Here is a 20,010-nt window from a genome sequence, read left to right on the forward strand (position 1 = left end):
ACCCACCTAAACCAAAGCGGCCCGGGGGACGTCGGGAGGCATGAAGGAGAGTCACAAGGAGACCCCTGAAAGGGTTTCGCTTTCTCTCCCCTGCTGATGGCTGGGCTGGGGACAGGTCTGGGAGCCTTGCTGCCGCCCTTGCTCCGGCATTCTGGGCTTGTGTCTTCCCTGCTCCTCTGGGGGTAATTACAGCCCTGCGCAGCTGCCTTACCCAGGTCTCTAATCTGCTGGGTCCCTCCCGGCTCCAAACTGGGTGGTCCTAGCCCTGGACCTCGCCCACCCCCACCAGACGACCCCGCCAATCACCCCAGAAGGATTTTCTCCCCGTGGTCTGTCGATGAGGGGGTGGTGACCCCCTCCAGAATCCACTCCCCAAAGTAGCCCTGCTTCCCAGCCCTCCAGAATGGACTCCCAGCCCCCTTGTTGGTGCCAGCTGCGGTGAGGGCTTCAAGCCAAGCCAGGCCCAGCCCGGGGCAGAGTGGGGAGCTTGCTGGGAAGGTGGATGGATGATGGTGCTGCTGCAGGGACTTGGGTTGAGGGGGAGGAGGAGGGGCAGCTGTGCCCTGCCCACCCTGACCCTGCCCTTTGTCCTGACTTCTAGAAGGTCAGTTCTCTAGTTCTTCATTGTCCAGAGATTAGGCCCAGTGAGATACTGTCCCCCTTGCCCCCTTCCCTCCAGTGTCTCCTTCCTTTAAGCAGCTCCAGAAAGCGGCCATTTGGAGGGATAGAGTGGGAAACAAAAGGGTCAGGGGCTCAGGCAACCTGGGAGCAGCCTGTCCTGGGATGTGTGCGTATCTGGGGGCTTGGACACTCTTGGGAAGGCCTGGGAAGGGAATAGTGTCTGGCCCAAAAACGTTAGAAAAGGATGATGATAGAAGGGCGGCAACTGGAGCCAGTAACCTTGAGCTAGTGACTTAACTTTTCTAAAATCTAATTTGCTCTCTTACAAAATCAGAAAAATAATAGTGCCATGAGGTATCTTGGGGTCTTTGTAAAGATTAAATAAGGCAATGGAAATGAAGTGCTGAGCACAGAACCTGGTGTCTAGAAAGTGCTCAGTAAACAAGTATAATGGTGATGAAGGCATTGATGAGTAAAAGTGGAAGGACGAGGAGCAGATCCCCCATCTTTGTGTCAGTCATCTTATCTGCAGGGTGGGGGGACTGCGGGGATGACGGAGTTCATGACAGTCCTTTGTGAGATCAGGGGCCTCACAGCCTGCCTCTTCCAGAGCTGGACAGGCCAGACCTGACTCAGGCAGTGACCAGACTCAGGAGAATTCAGGAACACGTATGGTGAGAGCCCTCTGGGATGGTTCTTCTCCCACCTCCCACCCCTTGTCTTGAGATTACTGCAGGGATGGAGATAGATGGATGGATGGATGGGAGTCGCGAGATACCCACATTGGCTACGGCTCAAGACTAGTGGCTGGCTGTGGTGGCTCACACTGTAATCCCAGCAATTTGGGAGGCCAAGGTGGGAGGATCCTTGAAGTCAGGAGTTCGAGATCAGCCTGGCCAACATGGTGAAACCCTGTCTCTGCCAAAAATACAAAAGTTAGCCAGGTGTGGTGGTGGGTGCCTGTAATCCCAGCTACTCCAGAGGCTGAGGCAGGAGAATCGTTTGAACCCCAGAGGCGGAGGTTGCAGTGAGCCAAGATCATGCCACTGCACTTCAGCCTGAGCAACAGAATGAGACCCTGCCACAACAAAACAAACAAACAGCCAAACAAACAAAAGGAATAGTGGAGGTGGAAATGGCAGCTAAAAATGAACAGATAGGCCAGGGACAGCCCACGTAGGAGGACTTGAATGCCAAATGCTTGGAAACGAGCATGGGGAGCTGTTGAAGATTATGGGGTTTTTCAGTAGAGGAAGGGTGAGCAGACTTTAGAACTGGAAATCTATTGTCTTTGGGATTGACTGTGGGGAGCTCACTAAAAAGAGCGCCTGGTATTAGCCTACGTCAGGGGGTTCTCAACCAAGGGCAATTTTGCCCCCCAGGAGACATTTAGCCATGTTTAGAGACATACGGCGGTGGGCGGGGGGTGTGTCTCTAAACATGGCAGCTACCGCGTAGAAGCCAGGGATGCTGCTTACCATCCTACATTGCGTAGGACCATCCTCACAATAAGGAATTCTCAGGTGCAAAATGTCAGTAGTGCTAAGGTTGAGGAACCCTTCCCTAGCTTGAGGGTGAGGCACTCACAAGATGTTGGTGCTAGAGACCAGCAGAGCATCTGGGAGTTAGGCAGCTTAAACGACAGTTCTCCTGGCCAGACCCGAAGGTTTCCTGTGCTGCTGATGAGTCCACAGGGAGTGTGGGGAGGATGGCTGAGGAGGGGCCTGGAGAGCACCCGTGTTCCGTGATTGAGGCAGTCGGTGGACAGAGGAAGTGGACTCCTCTCCATTCTCCTCCTCACTGGCCAGGATCCCTGGCAGATTCCAGGCCCCAGCAACCAAGAGGGTTAAGAGTGTCTCTCTCTGAGTTTGGGGCTAGGTAACGCTGCATGGGGCACCACAAATAGACATCCCAGAGAAGGAGCAAGTAGGGTACTTGCTGAAACCCTAACGTAAGAAGCTGAAGTCCCAACAGCATTCCCTGCAGTCTTTGGCGAGCGACAGGGACCTCTGGACCAGGGCAGTCTCCTCAGGGCAGGAGGAGATCGTGGCCCAGGGCGGTCTCCTCCTTCTGCACGGAAACAGGCATGAGTGAGCTGTTCCTTTCACCGCAAGGTTGGGCTGGGGCTGGGGGAAGCCCACAGAATGGGGATCAGAAATATGTTCCTATCCTGGCCAGGCACAGTGGCTCACGCCTAATCCCAGCACTTTGGGAGGCCAATGCAGGCAGATCACTTGAGCTCAGGAGTTCGAGACCAGCCTGGGCAACATGGCGAAACCCTGTCTCCACCAAAAATACAAAAAATTAGCCAGGCATCGTGGTGCGTGCCTGTAGTCTGAACTACTCAGGAGGCTGAGGTGGGAGGATCACTTGAGCCCGGAAGGTCAAGGCTGCAGTGAGCCATGTTTGTGCCACTGCACTCCAGCCTGGATGACAGAGACCCTGTCTAAAAAGAGAGAAAAGATAGTAAAAAAAAATCTTATAAAAAGAGTATACTAAAGAAATTTTTGGCCAGGCGGGGGTGGCTCACACCTGTAATCCCAGCACTCTGGGAGGCCAAGGTGGGCAGATGACCTGAGGTCAGGAGTTCACGACCAACCTGGCCAACATGTCGAAACCCAGTCTCTACTAAAAATACAAAAACATTAGCCAGGCATGGTGGCACATGCCTGTAGTCCCAGCTACTCAGGAGGCTGAGGCAGGAGAATCACTTGAACCTGGGAGGCGGAGGTTGCAGTGAGCCAAGATCACACCACTGCACTCCAGCCTGGGCGACGGAGCAAGACTGTCTCAAAAAAAAAAAAGGAGGACAAAAAAAAAAAAAAAAAGAAAAAGAAATATGTTTCCATCCTGTTTCCCCTAGGGAAAGAAAGGCAAGGATATTTTCAGCCTCCTAGTTTGGTGGGGCAGGATCCAGGATGAACCTGATGGAGAGATGAAGGAAATCACTGGGAGAGTTAAGAAAGTTAACAAATCTCTCAGAACTGAGGCCTTGGATGCTGCTCCCACACCCACAAATTACTGCAGGAAGTGGGAGGGGCCTCACAGTGGGGGCAGAGGAGAGAATAGGCACCCATTCTCACTCCCACCCCAGCCTCAAGGCACTGCCCCAGCCTCAAGGGACTGCAGCAACACGGGGTCTCTAACCAGCACCGGCCTTCCTGGGGGGCCTCAGCTCCCAAGGCCCACTCCCTGGGGCTGGTGATGCCAGCTGTCCCTCCCCGTCCAGCTCTTGGGGAGGCGGGGAACTCAGATACAGGACTAAATAGGTTCAACCCTTTGGGTTCCCAGGAGAGAGTCTTTGTCTAGAGCCCCTGATAGGAACAGAAAGCTATCCCTTGTGTTGTTTTCTAGGGAGAAGGAGAAGAGGGTGGTGAGGGGACATCTGGTGTTCCTAAATGTCTTGGCCCCTAGAAGTGGTAAGGAGGGTTGGGATTTGGGAATGATGGAAACCATACTGAGAATCCTTGGAACAGCTGTCTAAGGAGTTTTGTTGTTGTTGTTGTTGTTGTTTTGAGACAAGGTTTCAGTTCTGTCACCCAGGCTGGAGTGCAGTAGTGCAAACATGGCTCACTGCACCCTCCACCTCCTGGGCTCAAGCAATCTTCCCACCTTAACCTTCCTAGTAGCTGGGGGCCAGAGGCGCACACCACAATGCTCAGCTGGTTGGTTTTTTTTAATTTTTATTTATTTTTGTTAAAAAAGTAAATAAACAAAAGAGTGGCTATTTCATAACAGAACAGCCTTTTTAAAAATTATTTTTTATGGAGATGGGGGTCTCACTATGTTGCCCAGGCTGGTCTCAAACTCCTGGGCTAAAGTGTTCCTCCTGCCTTTGCCTCCCAATGTGCTGGGGTTACTGGCATGAGCCACTGTGCTCGGCCTAAGAAGCCTTTAAGAACCTATCTGAGTGAGGAGGGGATCATATAGATCAACCTGAGATGGCCCCCACCCCCACTGTTAATTCAGGACTAATGACACTGCAAGTCCCAAAGAGAAAGAGACGCCAAGAGGAGGAATCCCAGGCAGAGAGAGGCAAAATCTCAGAGGCTGTTGGACAGGCAGGGAAAGGCTCCACCTCCAGTCTCTCTAGAACCGCCCTGCTTGACAGCAGGCAGGGTGGGGTCGGGTGGCTGGCTGTGAGTGTGACTCAGGTTTCTGTGGGCAGCCAAGGGCAGCCGGCAGGGAGGAGCCCAGACCGACAGACCGGCTGGCCAACTGCAGCTTTCACCTCAGCTGTCCTCTGTCCTGGGAATGCAGAGGGCTCTTGTCTAGCTGAGCTGGCCCTTGGGGGCTAGTTGACCCCTGCTTTCCTCCCCCAACCCCAACCAACCCTCAAGTTCCTTCCCAGAGCCCTCGGCCCTTGGCTCCCTCCCCTGTGGCATTACACAGGATGGAGAGTGAGGGGTCACTGCCTCTAGGGAGGAAACAGAATGTCTGGGGAAAAGGGTATAATAATGATTGGTCCTGCACCCTGAGGGAGGGACTGGGGGAACCCTGGGCACCAGCTTGCAGCCTCAGCGGCCCCCCAGCCCTCCCTAGCCTGGCAGGCTCGTGTCTGGACAGGCTGGTTGTCATGGTGAGGGCTAGGGGCCAGAATGCAGCTGCTACAGTCAGGCTACCAGGCCTAAGTGAACAGAGAGTGCTCAGGGACCCCCCAGCCCAGCTTCCTCAGAGTTGACCAGCTGAGAGACCGCGGGAGCTGAAACCAAAGAGCTGTGGTCAGGGACTATAGACTTCCCCTTGGTGATGGGTGAGAGTTCAGCCAGCACATTCCCTTCGTGTTTCTGGTGCCTGTTTGTTGGCTTGTTTTTGGAGGGTGGCTGGAAGGGAATACACGTTTCTTTTATGCCTTTTATGCGCCCAAGTGCTGGGCATGCGTGGCTCACCAGTCTTTACAACAACTGAGAGAGATTTAGCAACTTGCCTAAAATGGCAAAGCTGGGATTAGAACTCAGAACTGACGGCCACGACAGTTAGTGATCTTTGTTTTCTGGGAACCAGGCAGTGTAGCTGTTCTAGGGGGAGGGAGGGGGAGAAAGTGACTTGAACTTTATCTAAAAGACTGGATATTCCATCACGAGGCCACAGGTGGTAGAATGCAGGTGCTGGCATCATTTGGGGTTTGGCAGTCTGAAGAGAAAGACACTAGCGAAATGCTTGGCACATAGTAGGTCATTAAATATTTTTCTAATGAAGAAGCCAATTCTGTGTGAGTCATTGCTAGTTTTCTGGGACATCTTGGGAGCTTCTGGAGCTGAATCGCAACAGCGGAAGACGCTAGCTCGAAAGAGGGACTTTCCAAGACCAACCCCGGCGAGAGAGGAATTTGCGGAGCATCATCTCTGAGCCGGGCGCGGGGGGAGGGGGACAAGGGGGAAGCGTGTGTATGACCCAGGATTACCGAAGGCTGCGGACGCCACCCAGCGGCCGGGATGCTGCCCAGGGCAAGCTGGGCTCTATCAGGCAGGCGCGCGCGGAGCACTCCGGGAGTTGTAGTTGACTGTGTTAAGAGGCGGTGCTGCCAAAGGGGCTGTTGGGTGTTGTAGTCTGACGTTTGTTGGGCGGGAGTTGCCCCCGTCGGCCGGACCACTAGTCCCGTGGTGCCCCGCGGGAGGCCGCGCAGGCGCAGTGAGTCAGTGCCGGTCGGTCCTGTGGGCTGAGGGGCAGCGGCTTAGGCTTCGGCGTCTGCAGGGGTCGCCGAGCTAACCCGTGGCTAGGCGAGTGGGGCGGGGCGGCCGGCACCATGTCGAGGCAGGCGAACCGTGGCACCGAGAGCAAGAAAATGGTAACTTGGAGCGCGTGACCTCGGCGGGCGGGGCGAGATTGAGGCGTACAGGGAAGGGGCCCGGCGCCGAGCGCGAGGCGCGTTTGGAAAAGGGCCTTCCTGTGAGCTCTGGCAAGGGGAAGCCTCTTGCTGGGTCACTCCGGGGGCGTTCCAGGCAGGTGAGGGGACCGTCGGAGAAGTTCCCCGGAGGAGACCCCGCCCCCAAGGCCTGAGTGCAGCTCTGTCCTAAGCCAACAACAACGACGGTAATAAATACCAATAACTGCCACTTACTGCTCTCTTACTATGTGTTGGGCACCGGGCCACGCACGTTACAGCATCTCAGTTAATCTGCAGAGTAGCCCCTATCAGATGGATAACATTGCCGTTTTACAGCTTGGAGAGCTTACGTAATTTGCCCATATTTACACCTGGGAAGTTAGGATTTGGACCCGTGTTTAACTCCAAAGCTAATGCTTCAGACTGTTAGGCTTTACTCTTAGGCTACAGTGTCTCGTACTGTGGCGTGGGTATTGTGAGAGATGTTCAGATACTGGTCGTGCCAGAAAGGAACGTTTTATTCAATGGAATAAGAGATGGGCCAGAGTAAGCAGTGAGTGGTGCCCCTCTAATGGAGTGGGTGGCTCCCTTCTTTCCCAGGGAATAGTTTGGACACCATATGGTCCTATAAAGTTGGACTAGGGGCTGGGGCTGCAGACTTAGGTCATTTTTCTTTTGTTCTTCCCTCCCTCCCCCCGCCCCCAGACGAAATCTCCTCTGTCACCCGGGGTGGAGTGCAGTGGCACTAACTTGGCTCACTGCAACCTCTGCCTCCCAGGTTCAAGCAGTTCTCCTGCCTCAGCCTCCCGAGTAGCTGGGATTACAGGTGCCCACCACCACGCCTGGCTAATTTTTGTATTTTTAGTAGAGATGGGGTTTCACCATGTTGGCCAGGCTGGTCTCGAACTCCTGACCTCAGGTGATCCGCCTGTCTTGGCCTCCCAAAGTGCTGGGATTACAGGCGTGAGCCACTGCGCCTGACCAATTTTTGTATTTTTAGTAGAGACGGGGTTTCACCATGTTGGCCAGCCTGGTCTCGAACTCGTGGCCTTAAGTGATCTGCCTGTTCGGGCTCCCAAAGTGCTGGGATTACAGGGGTGAGCCACCGCACCCGGCCAAAAGACAAGAATATTTTGTTAGGAAACAATGTCAGGTAAGGGGAAACACATGGACCTTGGTTGGAATTCTGACTTACTTGATTGATCTTCAATTTCTTTATCTATAAAATGGGGATAGTAATGTCTACCTAATATTAAATGGGATGGTGTAAAATGTGAGGGGCATGGTAAATGTTTCTTTCTGCTTTTCCTATTAGATGAGTAGAGGTCTTCCTGGTTAGTTTTTGTACTTTGCTCTCATTTTATCCATTTTTTAAGCCTGAAATCAATATTGAAATCTTTAACAAAAACCTGCAGACTCTACCCCCAACCCCCAGTATTCTTCGTTTCAGTGAAGTAAGGTAATTAGGGAGGGGCAGCAGCATACTCCTGCCCTCAACGCTCTTGGAACTCCCTTCCTCTAGATAGTCACTTAGCCCACTCCTGCCTTCATTCATAGTTACTCAAATGTCACCTCCTTTGAGAGGCCTTCCCTCCTGATTACCTGCCTAATTCTCTAACCTCTAACTCTATGCTGGTTGTCTTCATAGCACTGTCTATTTAATTTTAAATGATATACCCAGGCTGGAGTGTAGTGGCATGATTGAGGCTCATCCAGCCTGACCTCCCGAGTTCAAGCAGTCCTCCCGCCTCAGCCTCCCAAGTAGCTGGTACTATAGGTGTGCACCACCATGCCTGGCTAATTTTTTTTTTTTTTTTGTAGAGCTAGGGGTCTCCGTGTGTTGCCCAGGTTGGTCTCGAGGTCTCGAACTCCTGGGCTCAAGCAGTCCCTCCAACTCTGCTTCACAAATTACTGGGATTGCATCTGTGTTCCATTTAAGCTTTCCAAGACCTAAATTGTTTTGTTTTGTGTTTTGAGACAGAGTCTCGCTCTGTCACCTAGGCTGGAGTGCAGTGGCCCGATCTCAGCTCACTGCAGCCTCCACCTCCCAGGTTCAAAAGATTCTCCTGCCTCAGCCTCCCGAGTAGCTAGGATTACAGGCACGCACCACTACGGCCGGCTAATTTTTGTATTCCCGGGTTGGTCTCAAACTCCTGACCTCAAGTGATCTCCCCACCTCAGCCTCTCAAAGTGCTGGGATTACAGGTATGAGCCACTGCACCCAGCCTTCATTTTTTGTTTCTTGAAGCACCAAAAGCACAGATTTATTGAAATGAAAGTACACTCCACAGAGCAGGAGCAGGCTCAAGCAAACGGCTCAAGAGCCATCTAAATTGTTAGTATGCCCAAGTAACTAGATTTTAGTCTGTGCAAACAGAAACAGCCCTTTTGTCCAATAAACTTTTCTTTAGCCCCAACTATATGCAGAGCTCTGTGCTAGATGCTGTGGGAGATGCAAGGATGAAGTCCTAGTCCCTAACTTTGAGAAGCACATACTCTGTGAGGGAGACAGAAATGTATACCATATATACTGTGTATCTTCTAGCAGTGGAAAAATAAAAAGAAATGTTTGCCATACAGAGGTGTAGTACCGCCTGCACCTGAGTTCTAGTTTCACCACTTACTTGCCGTGTTACCTTGGGCAAGTTTGTTCATTGTTCTAGCATCAGCTTAATCATCTTTTTTTTTTTTTTTTTTTAAATGAAGTAGGCTGGGTGCGGTGGCTCATGCCTGTAATCCCAGCACTTTGGGAGGCCAAGGCGGGCAGATCACGAGGTCAGGAGATGGAGACCAGGGTGAAACCCCGTCTCTACTAAAAATACAAAAAATTAGCCGGTTGCGGTGGCGGGCGTCTGTAGTCCCAGCTACTCAGGAGGCTGAGGCAGGAGAATGGCCTGAACCAGGGAGGCGGAGCTTGCAGTGAGCTGAGATTGCACCACTGCACTCCAGCCTGGGTGACAGAGTGAGACTCCATCTCAAAAAAAAAAAAAAGACCATCCTGGCCAACATGGTGAAACCCCATCTCTACTAAAAATACAAAAATTAGCTGGGTGTGGTGGTGCACACCTGTAGTCCCAGCTACTCAGGAGGCTGAGGCAGGAGAATCGCTTGAACCCGGGAGGTGGAGGTTGCAGTGAGCTGAAATGGCGCCACGGCACTCCCGCCTGGCGACAGCAACACTCCATCTCAAAATAATAAATAAAATAAAAAGGCCGGGTGCTGTGGCTCACGCCTGTAATCCCAGCACTTTGGGAGGCCAAGGCGGGTGGATCACGAGGTCAGGAGATCGAGACCATCCTGGCTAACACGGTGAAACCCTGTCTCTACTAAAAATACAAAAAAAAAAAGTTAGCCGGGCGTGGTGGCGGGCGCCTGTAGTCCCAGCTACTCGGGAGGCTGAGGCAGGAGAATAGCGTGAACCTGAGAGGCGGAGCTTGCAGTGAGCCGAGATCACGCCACTGCACTCCAGCCTGGGCGACAGTGCGAGACTCTATCTCAAAACAAAAAATAAAAAAATGAAGTAATAATAGTACCTATATTATAGGGTTGTTCTAAGGATTAATTGAGAGAATGCATGTAAAGCTAGCAGTGTAACGGTGCACTCAGAACACAGTTGACACCCAATAAGTGTCCTCTAGATGTGTTATTAGTAAAGCTAGTAGCCTTCATGTGCCTGTACGGGGGTTGGCTCTGGAATCCCATGGACAATGAGACCTGCCCTTCTCTTGCGTTGGCTTACTGCGACCCAACCCAGTGTCTATTCCCCTGAGCTCAGGTGAGCCATTACTTAAGTAGTAGCACTTGGAGTCTCCATGACAGAAGGCTGGAGGGTAAGAGAGTTGGCTGGATTTAGTCTTGCTATTGATCCTCCTCCAGCTGCTAGAGGGGATTCACACTGGATTACCTATTTTGACAAAAATAGTATGAGTCTTGGAGCATTGGCTCTAAAGATCAGCCTCCTGGCCAGGCATGGTGGCTCACACCTGTAATCCTTGCACTTTGGGAGGTGGAGGCGGGTGGATCACGAGGTCAGGAGATGGAGACCATCCTGGCTAACACGGTGAAACCCCGTCTCTACTAAAAAAAAAAAATACAAAAAATTAGCCGGGCGTGGTGGCAGGCGCCTGTAGTCCCAGCTACTCGGGAGGCCAAGGCAGGAGAATGGCATGAACCCGGGAGGCAGAGCTTGCAGTGAGCCAAGATTGCGCTACTGCACTCCATCCTGGGCGACAGAGCGAGACTCCGTCTCAAAAAAGAAGAAAAAGATCAGCCTCCTTAAGGAGATTTGACATTTTGTTTGGGGCACTAACGGGAAGAAAGGCCTCCTGAAAACTGTCAAGTGGTGTCTCACCTGAGTGTAGAGCTGGTTTCATTTACTTTGTTCAGGTTGTGCCTGAAGTACTTGGAGATCATGTTAGCATAGCTGCTATAAATCCTGTGGTTTCTTGTCTGCAAAGCACATTCAGGTCCATTATCTTACTAGATCCTACCAACAACCCTGTGAATGGCATGACAGATTTTACTGTTTTACTGTTACTTTTTTTGAGTTAGAAGATTGAGGCTTAGCCCAGTGAATTGATTTACCTAAGTACTCACAGCTGTTAAGCAGCAAGTCCAGACTCAGAATTAGGCTTTCAGGATCTTGCTGTGTTGTCCAGGCTGGAATGCAGTGGTGTAATCACAATTCACTGCAGCCTTGACTTCTCAGGCTCGAGCCATCCTCTCACCTTAGCCTCCTGAGTAGCTGGGACTACAGGCATGCACCACCATGCCCAGCTAATTTGTTCTATTTTTTATAAAGATGGGGTCTCACTGTGTTTCCTAGGCTAGTCTCAAACTCCTGGGCTCAGGTGACCACTTCCGACCCCTGCCTCCGCCTCCCAAAGTGCTGGGATTATAGGCATGAGCCACATGCCCAGCCAGAAAGTTGTTTATATTGATTCAAAATCTTCTTTCTTTATGACTTGCCCTCTTTTTTTTTTTTTTTTTTTTTTTTTTTGGAGACAGGGTTTCGCTCTTGTCTCCCAGCCTGGAGTGCAGTGGCATGATCTTGGCTTACCGCAACCTCTGCCTCCTGGATTCAAGCAATTCTTCTGCCACAGCCTCCCAAGTAGCTGGGATTACAGGCACCTAGTACCACGCCCAGCTAATTTTTGTATTTTTAGTAGAGACGGGGTTTCACCATGTTGGCCAGGCTCGTCTTGAACTCCTGACCTCAGGTGATCTGCCCGCCTCGGCCTCCCAAAGTGCTGTACTTGCCCTCCTTGAACCTAGTTCAGGGTGTGATCTAGCACCACACCACATGGAACCAGTTTAAGAATAAAAATAAGTATGTATTTCTTGAGTACCTGCTGTGCAGCAGGTGCTCCACAAACATTATCTGATTGGAATTTCATTGGAATTACACAGTAACTCTGAAAAGCAGGTAACATTGTCACCATTTTACAGATGGGAAAAACTAATGTTCAGGAAGATTAAGCAGTGGCTTAGGATAACAAAGCTTTTTACAGGATAATGCTCAACTATAAGAAGGCTGTTGAGTCTCAGTTACTTAACCTGTCATCTGTAAAATGGGGATGAATAATAATTGTTCTGCTAACCTCTCATGGTTGTTATGAGAAACTGTTACAAAAATAGATGTGTTGCAGAAGCGATTCATGTTTCTGGTGGTAGCGGAGATGCGGTGCTTATGTTCAGTGAAGAGATTGGGCTGGTTGACCTTTATGACCTTTATGATCCCATGAGAACTTTTGTTTTAAAAGTCACAAGGGCTGAAAACCCAGGTCTTCAGACTCTGTAACCTCCCGTCACTTATCTGATTTCCTCTTCTGTTCTCTCTTGCTTACTCCTCTCTAAGGCCAAGAGTCTCCCGCTGTTTCTCAAACACACCAGGCATACTTGTACCTCAGGATCTTTAGAATTAGTGCCTAGAATTTTTTCTAGACCAGCTATCTATCCAGATATCTTCATGGCTTACCAAATATCACCTTAGTGAGGCCTTCCCTGATTATTCGATTAAAATTAACCACCCCCCCAACACACACACACGTAAATACCCCCAATCTGTTTTTGTGCTTTATTTTTCTCCATAGCACCTATCACCATCTGGCAAATCATGTATTTTATTTGGCTGTATTGTCTCTCCCCCTCCTGTTAGATAGCCTGGTACACAGTAAATGTTGAATCAGTGATTTGTTTTCATTATACCATAGCCCATTCCTATTTTATTTGTTTATATTTATATTTATTTTTATTTTTTGAGACAGAGTCTCACTCTTCTACCTAGGCGGGAGTACAGTGGTACAATTACAGTTCACTGCAGGCTTGACATCCCTGGCTCAAGCCATCCTCCCGCCTCAGCCTCCCAAGTAGCTGGGACTATAGGCATCCACCACCATGCCTGGCTGATTTTTAAAATTTTTTGTAAAGTTGGGGGTCTCACTATTTGCCCAGGCTGGTCTCAAATTCCTGGGCTCAAGTGATCCTTCCGCCTCAGCCTCCCAAAGTGCCGGGATTACCAGTTTGAGCCACTGCACCTGGCCATCCCTTCTATTTTTAAAGCATAAAGGCCTTTAAGTTATACATTTATGTCACTCACAGTTCCACAGAGGCTTGGTTCGTAATTGAAGATGAAGATAGACTTGCAAATCAAGAGAGGGTATGGAGAGCCTAACTCAGGGATCCCATTCCGAGATCCCAGGTATATGGATTCCATGACCACCAACAGATCTGTCCAGGACCTTGATTGTTCTTATTGGTAAATAGGAGGTAGCTGCATGTATAAGGTGCTTGATAACATCATGATTTGCTTGTTACTTGGCATCATGGTGGCCTGAGGCTCTTGGAGTCTCCATCCAAGGGCTCATTAATAATGGAATGAAAGCTCTCCTGATTTAATGCAGTGGTGCCAATTATCTGGACTGGTAACTGCTGGATTGTTTCCATCCATTCATGCTCAAACCATTCTAGTGCCAAGCCCTTGACTTTACTAAAAAAACGTTCCCCTCCTTAACAGCTTCCCCTTAATTGCCATATTTGGTAAATAGTCTCTTGGAGACACTGATCTGACTGTTTATTTGAGTTCAAAGGGCCTCCTGATCCTGAAACTGATTTTCTTTGACTCTAGTGCAGCTAAGTTTTTTGGGTGTTTTTTTTTTCTTCTGTTTTTGTTTTTATTGAGGAGGGCTTGTTAATACTGCAGTTGTGGGGAAGAGTGGATAGGTTGACCATTGGCTTGGAAACCTTTGATTTTTTTCTCCCCAAATTACTTTTGTCAATAATTAGCTGTTTGTCCTTGGGCACGTTCTTTTTTTTTTTTTTTTTTTTTGGAGACGGAGTCTTGCTCTATTGCCCAGGCTGGAGTGCAGTGGCGTGATCTTGGCTCACTGCAACCTCCTCCTCCTGGGTTCTAGCGATTCTCCTGCCTTAGCCTCCTGAGTAGCTGGGATTACAGGCACGCGCCACCACACCCAGCTAATTTTTGTATTTTTAGTAGAGACGGGGTTTCACCGTGTTAGCCAGGATGGTCTCAATCTCTTGACCTTGTGATCTGCCCGCCTCAGACTCCCAAAGTGCTGGGATTACAGGCGTGAGCCACGGCGCCCAGCCTCCTTGGGCACATTCTTTAACCATTCTGGGTCTCAGTTTCCTCATCTCTAAAGTGGGGTTAATTCCTGCCTTTCCTGGATTACTGTGTTATCATGGGATAGATAATGAGATACAAGTAGAACGCAGTATTTAAGCAAAAGGCATTCAAATTATTATTCTTGTAGTGCCCCCATCATCAGGCCATGGGGATGGTGTGAGGAGCATTGGGTCCTCAGAGCCTGGGCTTTTACATTTCTTAGACTTTCTTCCCCAGAAAACTTGAAGAGAGGAAGGTTCTTTGCTTCAAATCTGACAAATCTCCATTCAGAAGGAAGAGTGTGGGTGGTTATCCTGATTTTTCAGCCTTATTTCTGAGTTAATTCATTGGTCCAGTTGTGCTGTTAATATGTTTCTCACTTTAACCCTGATAATGCCTTTCCCCCTGCCTGCTGCTTTCATTCTGTAGTCTTGGTATTTGTCACTCATTTCACCTTCTACATCAATTTCTTGGTAGATAAGTGACAGAATTCTTTTCTTTTTTTGACAGAGTCTCGCTCTGTCGCCCAGGCTGGAGTGCAGTGGCATGATCTCGGCTCACTGCAAGCTCCGCCTCCCGGGTTCATGCCATTCTCCTGCCTCAGCCTCCTGAGTAGCTGGGACTACAGGCGCCCGCCACCACGCCCAGCTAATTTTTTGTATTTTTAGTAGAGACAGGGTTTTGCCATGTTGGCCAGGTTGGTCTCAAACCCCTGACCTCAGGTGATCCACCTGCCTTGCCCTCCCAAAGTGCTGGGATTACAGGCATGAGTCACTGCTCCTGGCCCCAGAATTCTTTATGTGAGAAGGAGTTTCTGTGATTTTAACTGCTATTGTAATAGAAACCAGTTGATTCTGAAGAGTCACCTCTTTTCCTGGAAATATTTTGGCTGTGAGTTAAGAGGAACATTATTTTCTCCCATGCTGGTGACTTTGGAAAGGGGTTGTCATCAGTGCAATGAACTTGGTCTGGGACTTCCTTCCTTCCCCATGGACTGGGCCCCTGGGTCCTCTGTTGCTTCTGGGAGGGGCCTTGGGAGTACAGTTTACTCTAGGCCAGGACATTCTAAGACATGTGGAAACCATTGGTCACACCTTCCAGCAACAGAGATTAGTTTGTAAATGTCTGTTTCAGGTGTTTCACAACATCTATTGAATGACCATTGCTCCCATACCAGATTCTGGTGACCTGATCTTAGGCTTGACAGCTGTGGTGGAGACTTGGGTTGGCAGAAACCTACCTTGGTGTGTTGGAAGAGTGATTGCTTAGTGCATGAGGTGCCTTTTACAGCCCATTTTGCAGTAGTTCTGGCTGCAGCCCTGCTGCTTTGACCTTGCAGGCCAAATTTCCTGGCTCCTCCAAAGGGGATGATGTTCTTTCCCTCCAGACACAGTTAGAGGGAATCCTGACAGTTGCATCAAGGCTGGTCCAGACTGTCACCACATTTTCTCTTTTGTGCTGCTTGGTCCTGACTGCCTTTTGAATCTCTTTTAGAGCTCTGAGCTCTTCACCCTGACCTATGGTGCCCTGGTCACCCAGCTATGTAAGGACTATGAAAATGATGAAGATGTGAATAAACAGCTGGACAAAATGTGAGTGAGCTCCTTCACAGGAGAGACAGAAATGGGGCCTCCCAGCACACTGAGTCTACATTGTCCTTTAGAGCTTAAAACAGGGTTCTCTCTCTTTCTTAGCCAACATTTTGGGTACATTTCTCACTAAACTCATTTACTGGGATGTTTTTGAGATTATCCCCATTTTCCCTTTACCACCACCAACCTTATGTTCAAACATAAGACATTTAGACTCCATCATAGTCTCTTCTCTAACTTCCTTCCCAGGGGCTTTAACATTGGAGTCCGGCTGATTGAAGATTTCTTGGCTCGGTCAAATGTTGGGAGGTGCCATGACTTTCGGGAAACTGCGGATGTCATTGCCAAGGTCATTATTCTGGGCCACCTGTCCATGATGAAGAATTGCTGCTGAGAGGCACTGCTTACCACTCTTTCTGTCTCCCTTAGAGAGGCCTTTAATCTCCCAAAAGACTGGCTAGGCACCTCTTTGGGTCAAAAAAACATTCCAGGTCGTTAGGGAATAGCATAGATTATTTAATCCCTGTGGATTAAAGCCCCACTGAAATAAAAGCCTGAGCTTTTCCACTGTGAAGGTGTAGCAGAGTAGCATGGGGGTAAAGAATACAGACTCGGTCGGGCGCGGTGGCTCACATCTGTAATCCTAGCACTTTGGGAGGCCCAGGCGGGTGGATCACAAGATCAGGAGTTCAAGACCAGCCTGGCCAAGGTGGTGAAACCCCATCTCTACTAAAAATACAAAAGTTTGCTGGGCGTGGTGGCGGGCACCTGTAATCCCAGGTACTCAGGAGGCTGAGGCAGAGAATTGCTTGAACCCAGGAGGCGGAGGTTGCAGTGAGCCGAGATCACATCACTGCATTCCATCCTGTGTAACAGAGCAAGACTCCATCTCAAAAAAAAAAAAAAAAAAAAATACAGACTCACAAACCTGGCTCCAGTACTTACTAGTTTTGTGTTTTTAGATAAGTTACTTTAAATTTCTTTAATTACCAGTGACCTCATCTTTTTTTTTTTTCTTTTTTTCTTTTTTTTGAGATGGAGTCTCACTCTTGTTGCCCAGGCTAGAATGCAATGGCGTGATCTCGGCTCACCACAACCTCCGCCCCCCGGGTTCAAATGATTCTCCTGCCTCAGCCTCCCGAGTAGCTGCGATTACAGGCATGCACCACCATGCCCGGCTAATTTTAATTTTGTATTTTTAGTAGAGATGGGGTTTCTCCATGTTGGTCAGGCTGGTCTTGAACTCCCCACCTCAGGTGATCTGCCCACCTCGGCCTCCCAAAGTGCTGGGATTACAAGCGTGAGCCACTGTGCCCGGCACCAGTTACCTCATCTTTAACATGAAGAAAATAAGAGCTACCCCCAGGGCTGTTTTAAGGAGTAAATGAATAATGGACATGAACATTTAGGTAAAATGCTAGTGTTTAGCATAGTGTTGTGCATATAGTAAATGTTTACTATTACTAGTATTAGTGCTATCTATTATAGTATTAATAAATGACATAGCACCCATAACTTTGTGGTGTCAGTTACTTAAAAGTTGGTCTTTCTGTTGTAAGCTTGCTGGTCATACCCAAATCCTAAAGAGGATTGACAGTGGAGAGAGCTTTGTGAGAGTTTGGAATTAGGAGGGTGGATAGGGTAGGACTTTTTCTCTGCCCAGTAATGTGTATTCACTTTCAAGAAGGTGCATTCAGGTAGCACAGACAGAGGACAGAGAAGTGGGTTAGGGCCTCTGCACTCAGGCAGCCACCGTGTCGAAAGACTAGTGCTCCCTTCCACTGAGAAGTACAAGCACACAGTGAGTGAGTTGTTGCTTACTTGTATGATGCCTAGGAAAGAAAAATGTTTCTGGGAAAACAAAACAAAACAAAGAGACAGGCAAAATTGTATGATGCCGTGAAGGAGAGGGGTGCAGCATCATGTACAGATGCTTCTCCTTTGTTGTCCTGAGTATCTGAAGTGTCATCTTGCGGAGGCCACAGGTTTGTTCCTGAGCCACTTAATTCCCCTTTGCCAGTTCTGTCACCTTCCCTGTGGTACAGTTCCTGCTGCTCTTCCCCAAAGTGCTGTTGTGTGTCCCCTGACAGGTGGCGTTCAAGATGTACTTGGGCATCACTCCAAGCATTACTAATTGGAGCCCAGCTGGTGATGAATTCTCCCTCATTTTGGAAAATAACCCCTTGGTGGACTTTGTGGAACTTCCTGATAACCACTCATCCCTTATTTATTCCAATCTCTTGTGTGGGGTGTTGCGGGGAGCTTTGGAGATGGTGAGTGCAACTCTTTATCTTCTGGGACACCCGAAATGCAATAGGGACTTGATAAGTGTTTAAATGAATGAAAGAGAGAAAAGAAAGGGCTTTGGCTCACCCCAGTGCTTTACTGCCTGAGATGGTGATGCTGCTGAGGTAGGATCCAAGTCGGACATCTTTACATGGTGATACTCCTCCATACCAGGCTGGAAGGTGGTGCTGTCAGTCCCCAAAGCCCAGGAACACCCATTCTCAGATAGGCTTATTTGGTGACAGTCTCATTCTTGGGTATTCTTTGCTAAGTTTCTCCTTAAGGGTTGGAGCCATTGTCTTATGCAACGGAATGTTGGCGCTGTCAATTCTGTCCTTGTGGGAAACCAGCCCCCCTTTTTTGGCTGCTGTGGATGAGTCAGTTATGCCCCATCCCCACTGGTTCCCTAGAGGCTGTGGCCAGGCAGCTACCCCTTCATTTTCCCACTGTCCCCCAGGTCCAGATGGCTGTGGAGGCCAAGTTTGTCCAGGACACCCTGAAAGGAGACGGTGTGACAGAAATCCGGATGAGATTCATCAGGCGGATTGAGGACAATCTTCCAGCTGGAGAGGAATAACCATCCCTACAACTCGAGGATAGCCATCAGGAGCACTGTTGGAATCAGCAGGCCTCTGTGCTCCCTCTGCCCTCCAGAACTCAGTGACTCTTGAACATGGATGTTATATATTCTTATAACCTGTTTCCATTCTCCATTCAAATAAAGAGCAGACTGCGATATAGTCCATTTACCCCATGTGTGCACATTCAGGAGCGACAGTCTCTGCCCCCATTCCCTTGAGAGGGGCTGGATGTAATCACCCTTGGTTGGACTAGAAAGAGCTCAAACCATTTTACATTCCTGTTTGAATTTTTCCAAAGCAAAACTCACTTTGACCCCATTAAGAGGCAAGCCTGGCACATCTATCCCTGGGCCTTTAGAAAGCCATTTGCCTCAAATGGCTATAGGGTTGTGGGGTGGAGGGAGGAAGGGCTGGGAGGGAGTGGGGAGGGATTGCTAGCTGTAGTGTGACACATTGTAGTGTTTGCCAGGAAAGGAGCCAGTCATGCCGGAAACACTGACTTCTGGGAAGCCACCCAGGTCTCATTCCTCCCTGCTGTTGGAGGCAACATCTCCTCTTTTTACAGAGGGTACATCCTTTTTTCTTACAAATTCTTCAATAAAGACACATTCTTGAGTGAAATCCCAATCATGTCCTGTTTTCTTTCTGCTTATCCCCAGGTGTTTTGTTACAATGGTGTGAGGAGACCAGGTAGGTTCATGGGCCCTGTCTTTCTTTGACTTGGTTTAGCAGTGGCTTCTCTCCACAGACGAGAGAGTCTGGGAAACCTGGGAGCCAGTATAAGCAACTGAAGCCCCTTCAGAGTCGCTTTTGGCTCTAGTGTGTGCAGCAAAATCTAGAAGCAGACCATTATTCCAGACATACCTAAAATGAACTATCCTGGGCACTTGGCCACCAAGTTGGAAGGTTTGGCTAGAAAGGCCATATAAACCCTGTTGTTGGGGTGCTATTTATTGAGTGCTTACCACTTGAAAGACACTACTGAACACTTTGCATGCATTAGCCAGCTCACAAGAATTCCATTTTTAGAGTGGAGGCCACAAGTTGCCCAGGTCATATGGTGAGTAAGTGGAAAAGTTAGGGTTCAAAGCTGGGCCAAAGGGCAAAACCCATGCTCTTAATGAAGATTCTTTTACTGCCTGGTTAACACTATGGGGGAAAAAGGGAACAGGCCACAGCTCCCTCTCCCAGGCTTAGAGAGCTTGGGATAGATCTTAAAAGGAGGAAGCAGAGATTGTGTCAGGCTGTATTTGGTAGCACTGCTTGGGGATAGTCTAAGGCCCTGAGGTCTAGACACTCAGGTTGTTGGAGGGAAATGGGGTCCCAGGCCTTCCCTAAAGTATGTGTGCAGGCCTGAGATGGGGGGAGCCAGTTTTAGATGCATTGTGCTTGAGATGTGTTTTGGTTGTGCAAGGGTAGGACCAGGGTTTTGAGACCCCACTGAGAAGGGCAGTTTGCAAGGACTTACCGGCTCTAGCT

At 49.3% G+C, this 20,010-nt stretch overlaps 1 protein-coding gene across 1 annotated transcript; it reads left to right on the forward strand.

The window, feature by feature from the left end:
* Nucleotides 1-4,324: 4,324 nt before the first annotated feature.
* TRAPPC3 (trafficking protein particle complex subunit 3) lies at nt 4,325-19,158 on the forward strand. Its single transcript, XM_003812587.6, has 5 exons — nt 4,325-6,409; nt 15,567-15,664; nt 15,914-16,013; nt 17,755-17,937; nt 18,408-19,158. The coding sequence occupies exons 1-5, from the start codon at nt 6,368-6,370 to the stop codon at nt 18,525-18,527; spliced, it is 543 nt and encodes a 180-aa protein (XP_003812635.1). The 5' UTR covers nt 4,325-6,367; the 3' UTR covers nt 18,528-19,158.
* The last annotated feature ends 852 nt before the right edge of the window (nt 19,159-20,010 follow it).

Source organism: Pan paniscus, chromosome 1 (assembly GCF_029289425.2).
Source record: "Pan paniscus chromosome 1, NHGRI_mPanPan1-v2.0_pri, whole genome shotgun sequence".
Classification (NCBI taxonomy): domain Eukaryota; kingdom Metazoa; phylum Chordata; class Mammalia; order Primates; family Hominidae; genus Pan; species Pan paniscus.

Excerpts from the sequence above, each read along its gene's own strand:
- TRAPPC3 (XM_003812587.6), top strand. The coding sequence starts at position 6,368 with ATGTCGAGGCAGGCGAACCGTGGCACCGAGAGCAAGAAAATG. Across the intron at positions 6,410-15,566 it reads GCACCGAGAGCAAGAAAATG|AGCTCTGAGCTCTTCACCCT; the intron begins GTAACTTGGAGC and ends AATCTCTTTTAG. Across the intron at positions 15,665-15,913 it reads AATAAACAGCTGGACAAAAT|GGGCTTTAACATTGGAGTCC; the intron begins GTGAGTGAGCTC and ends CTTCCTTCCCAG.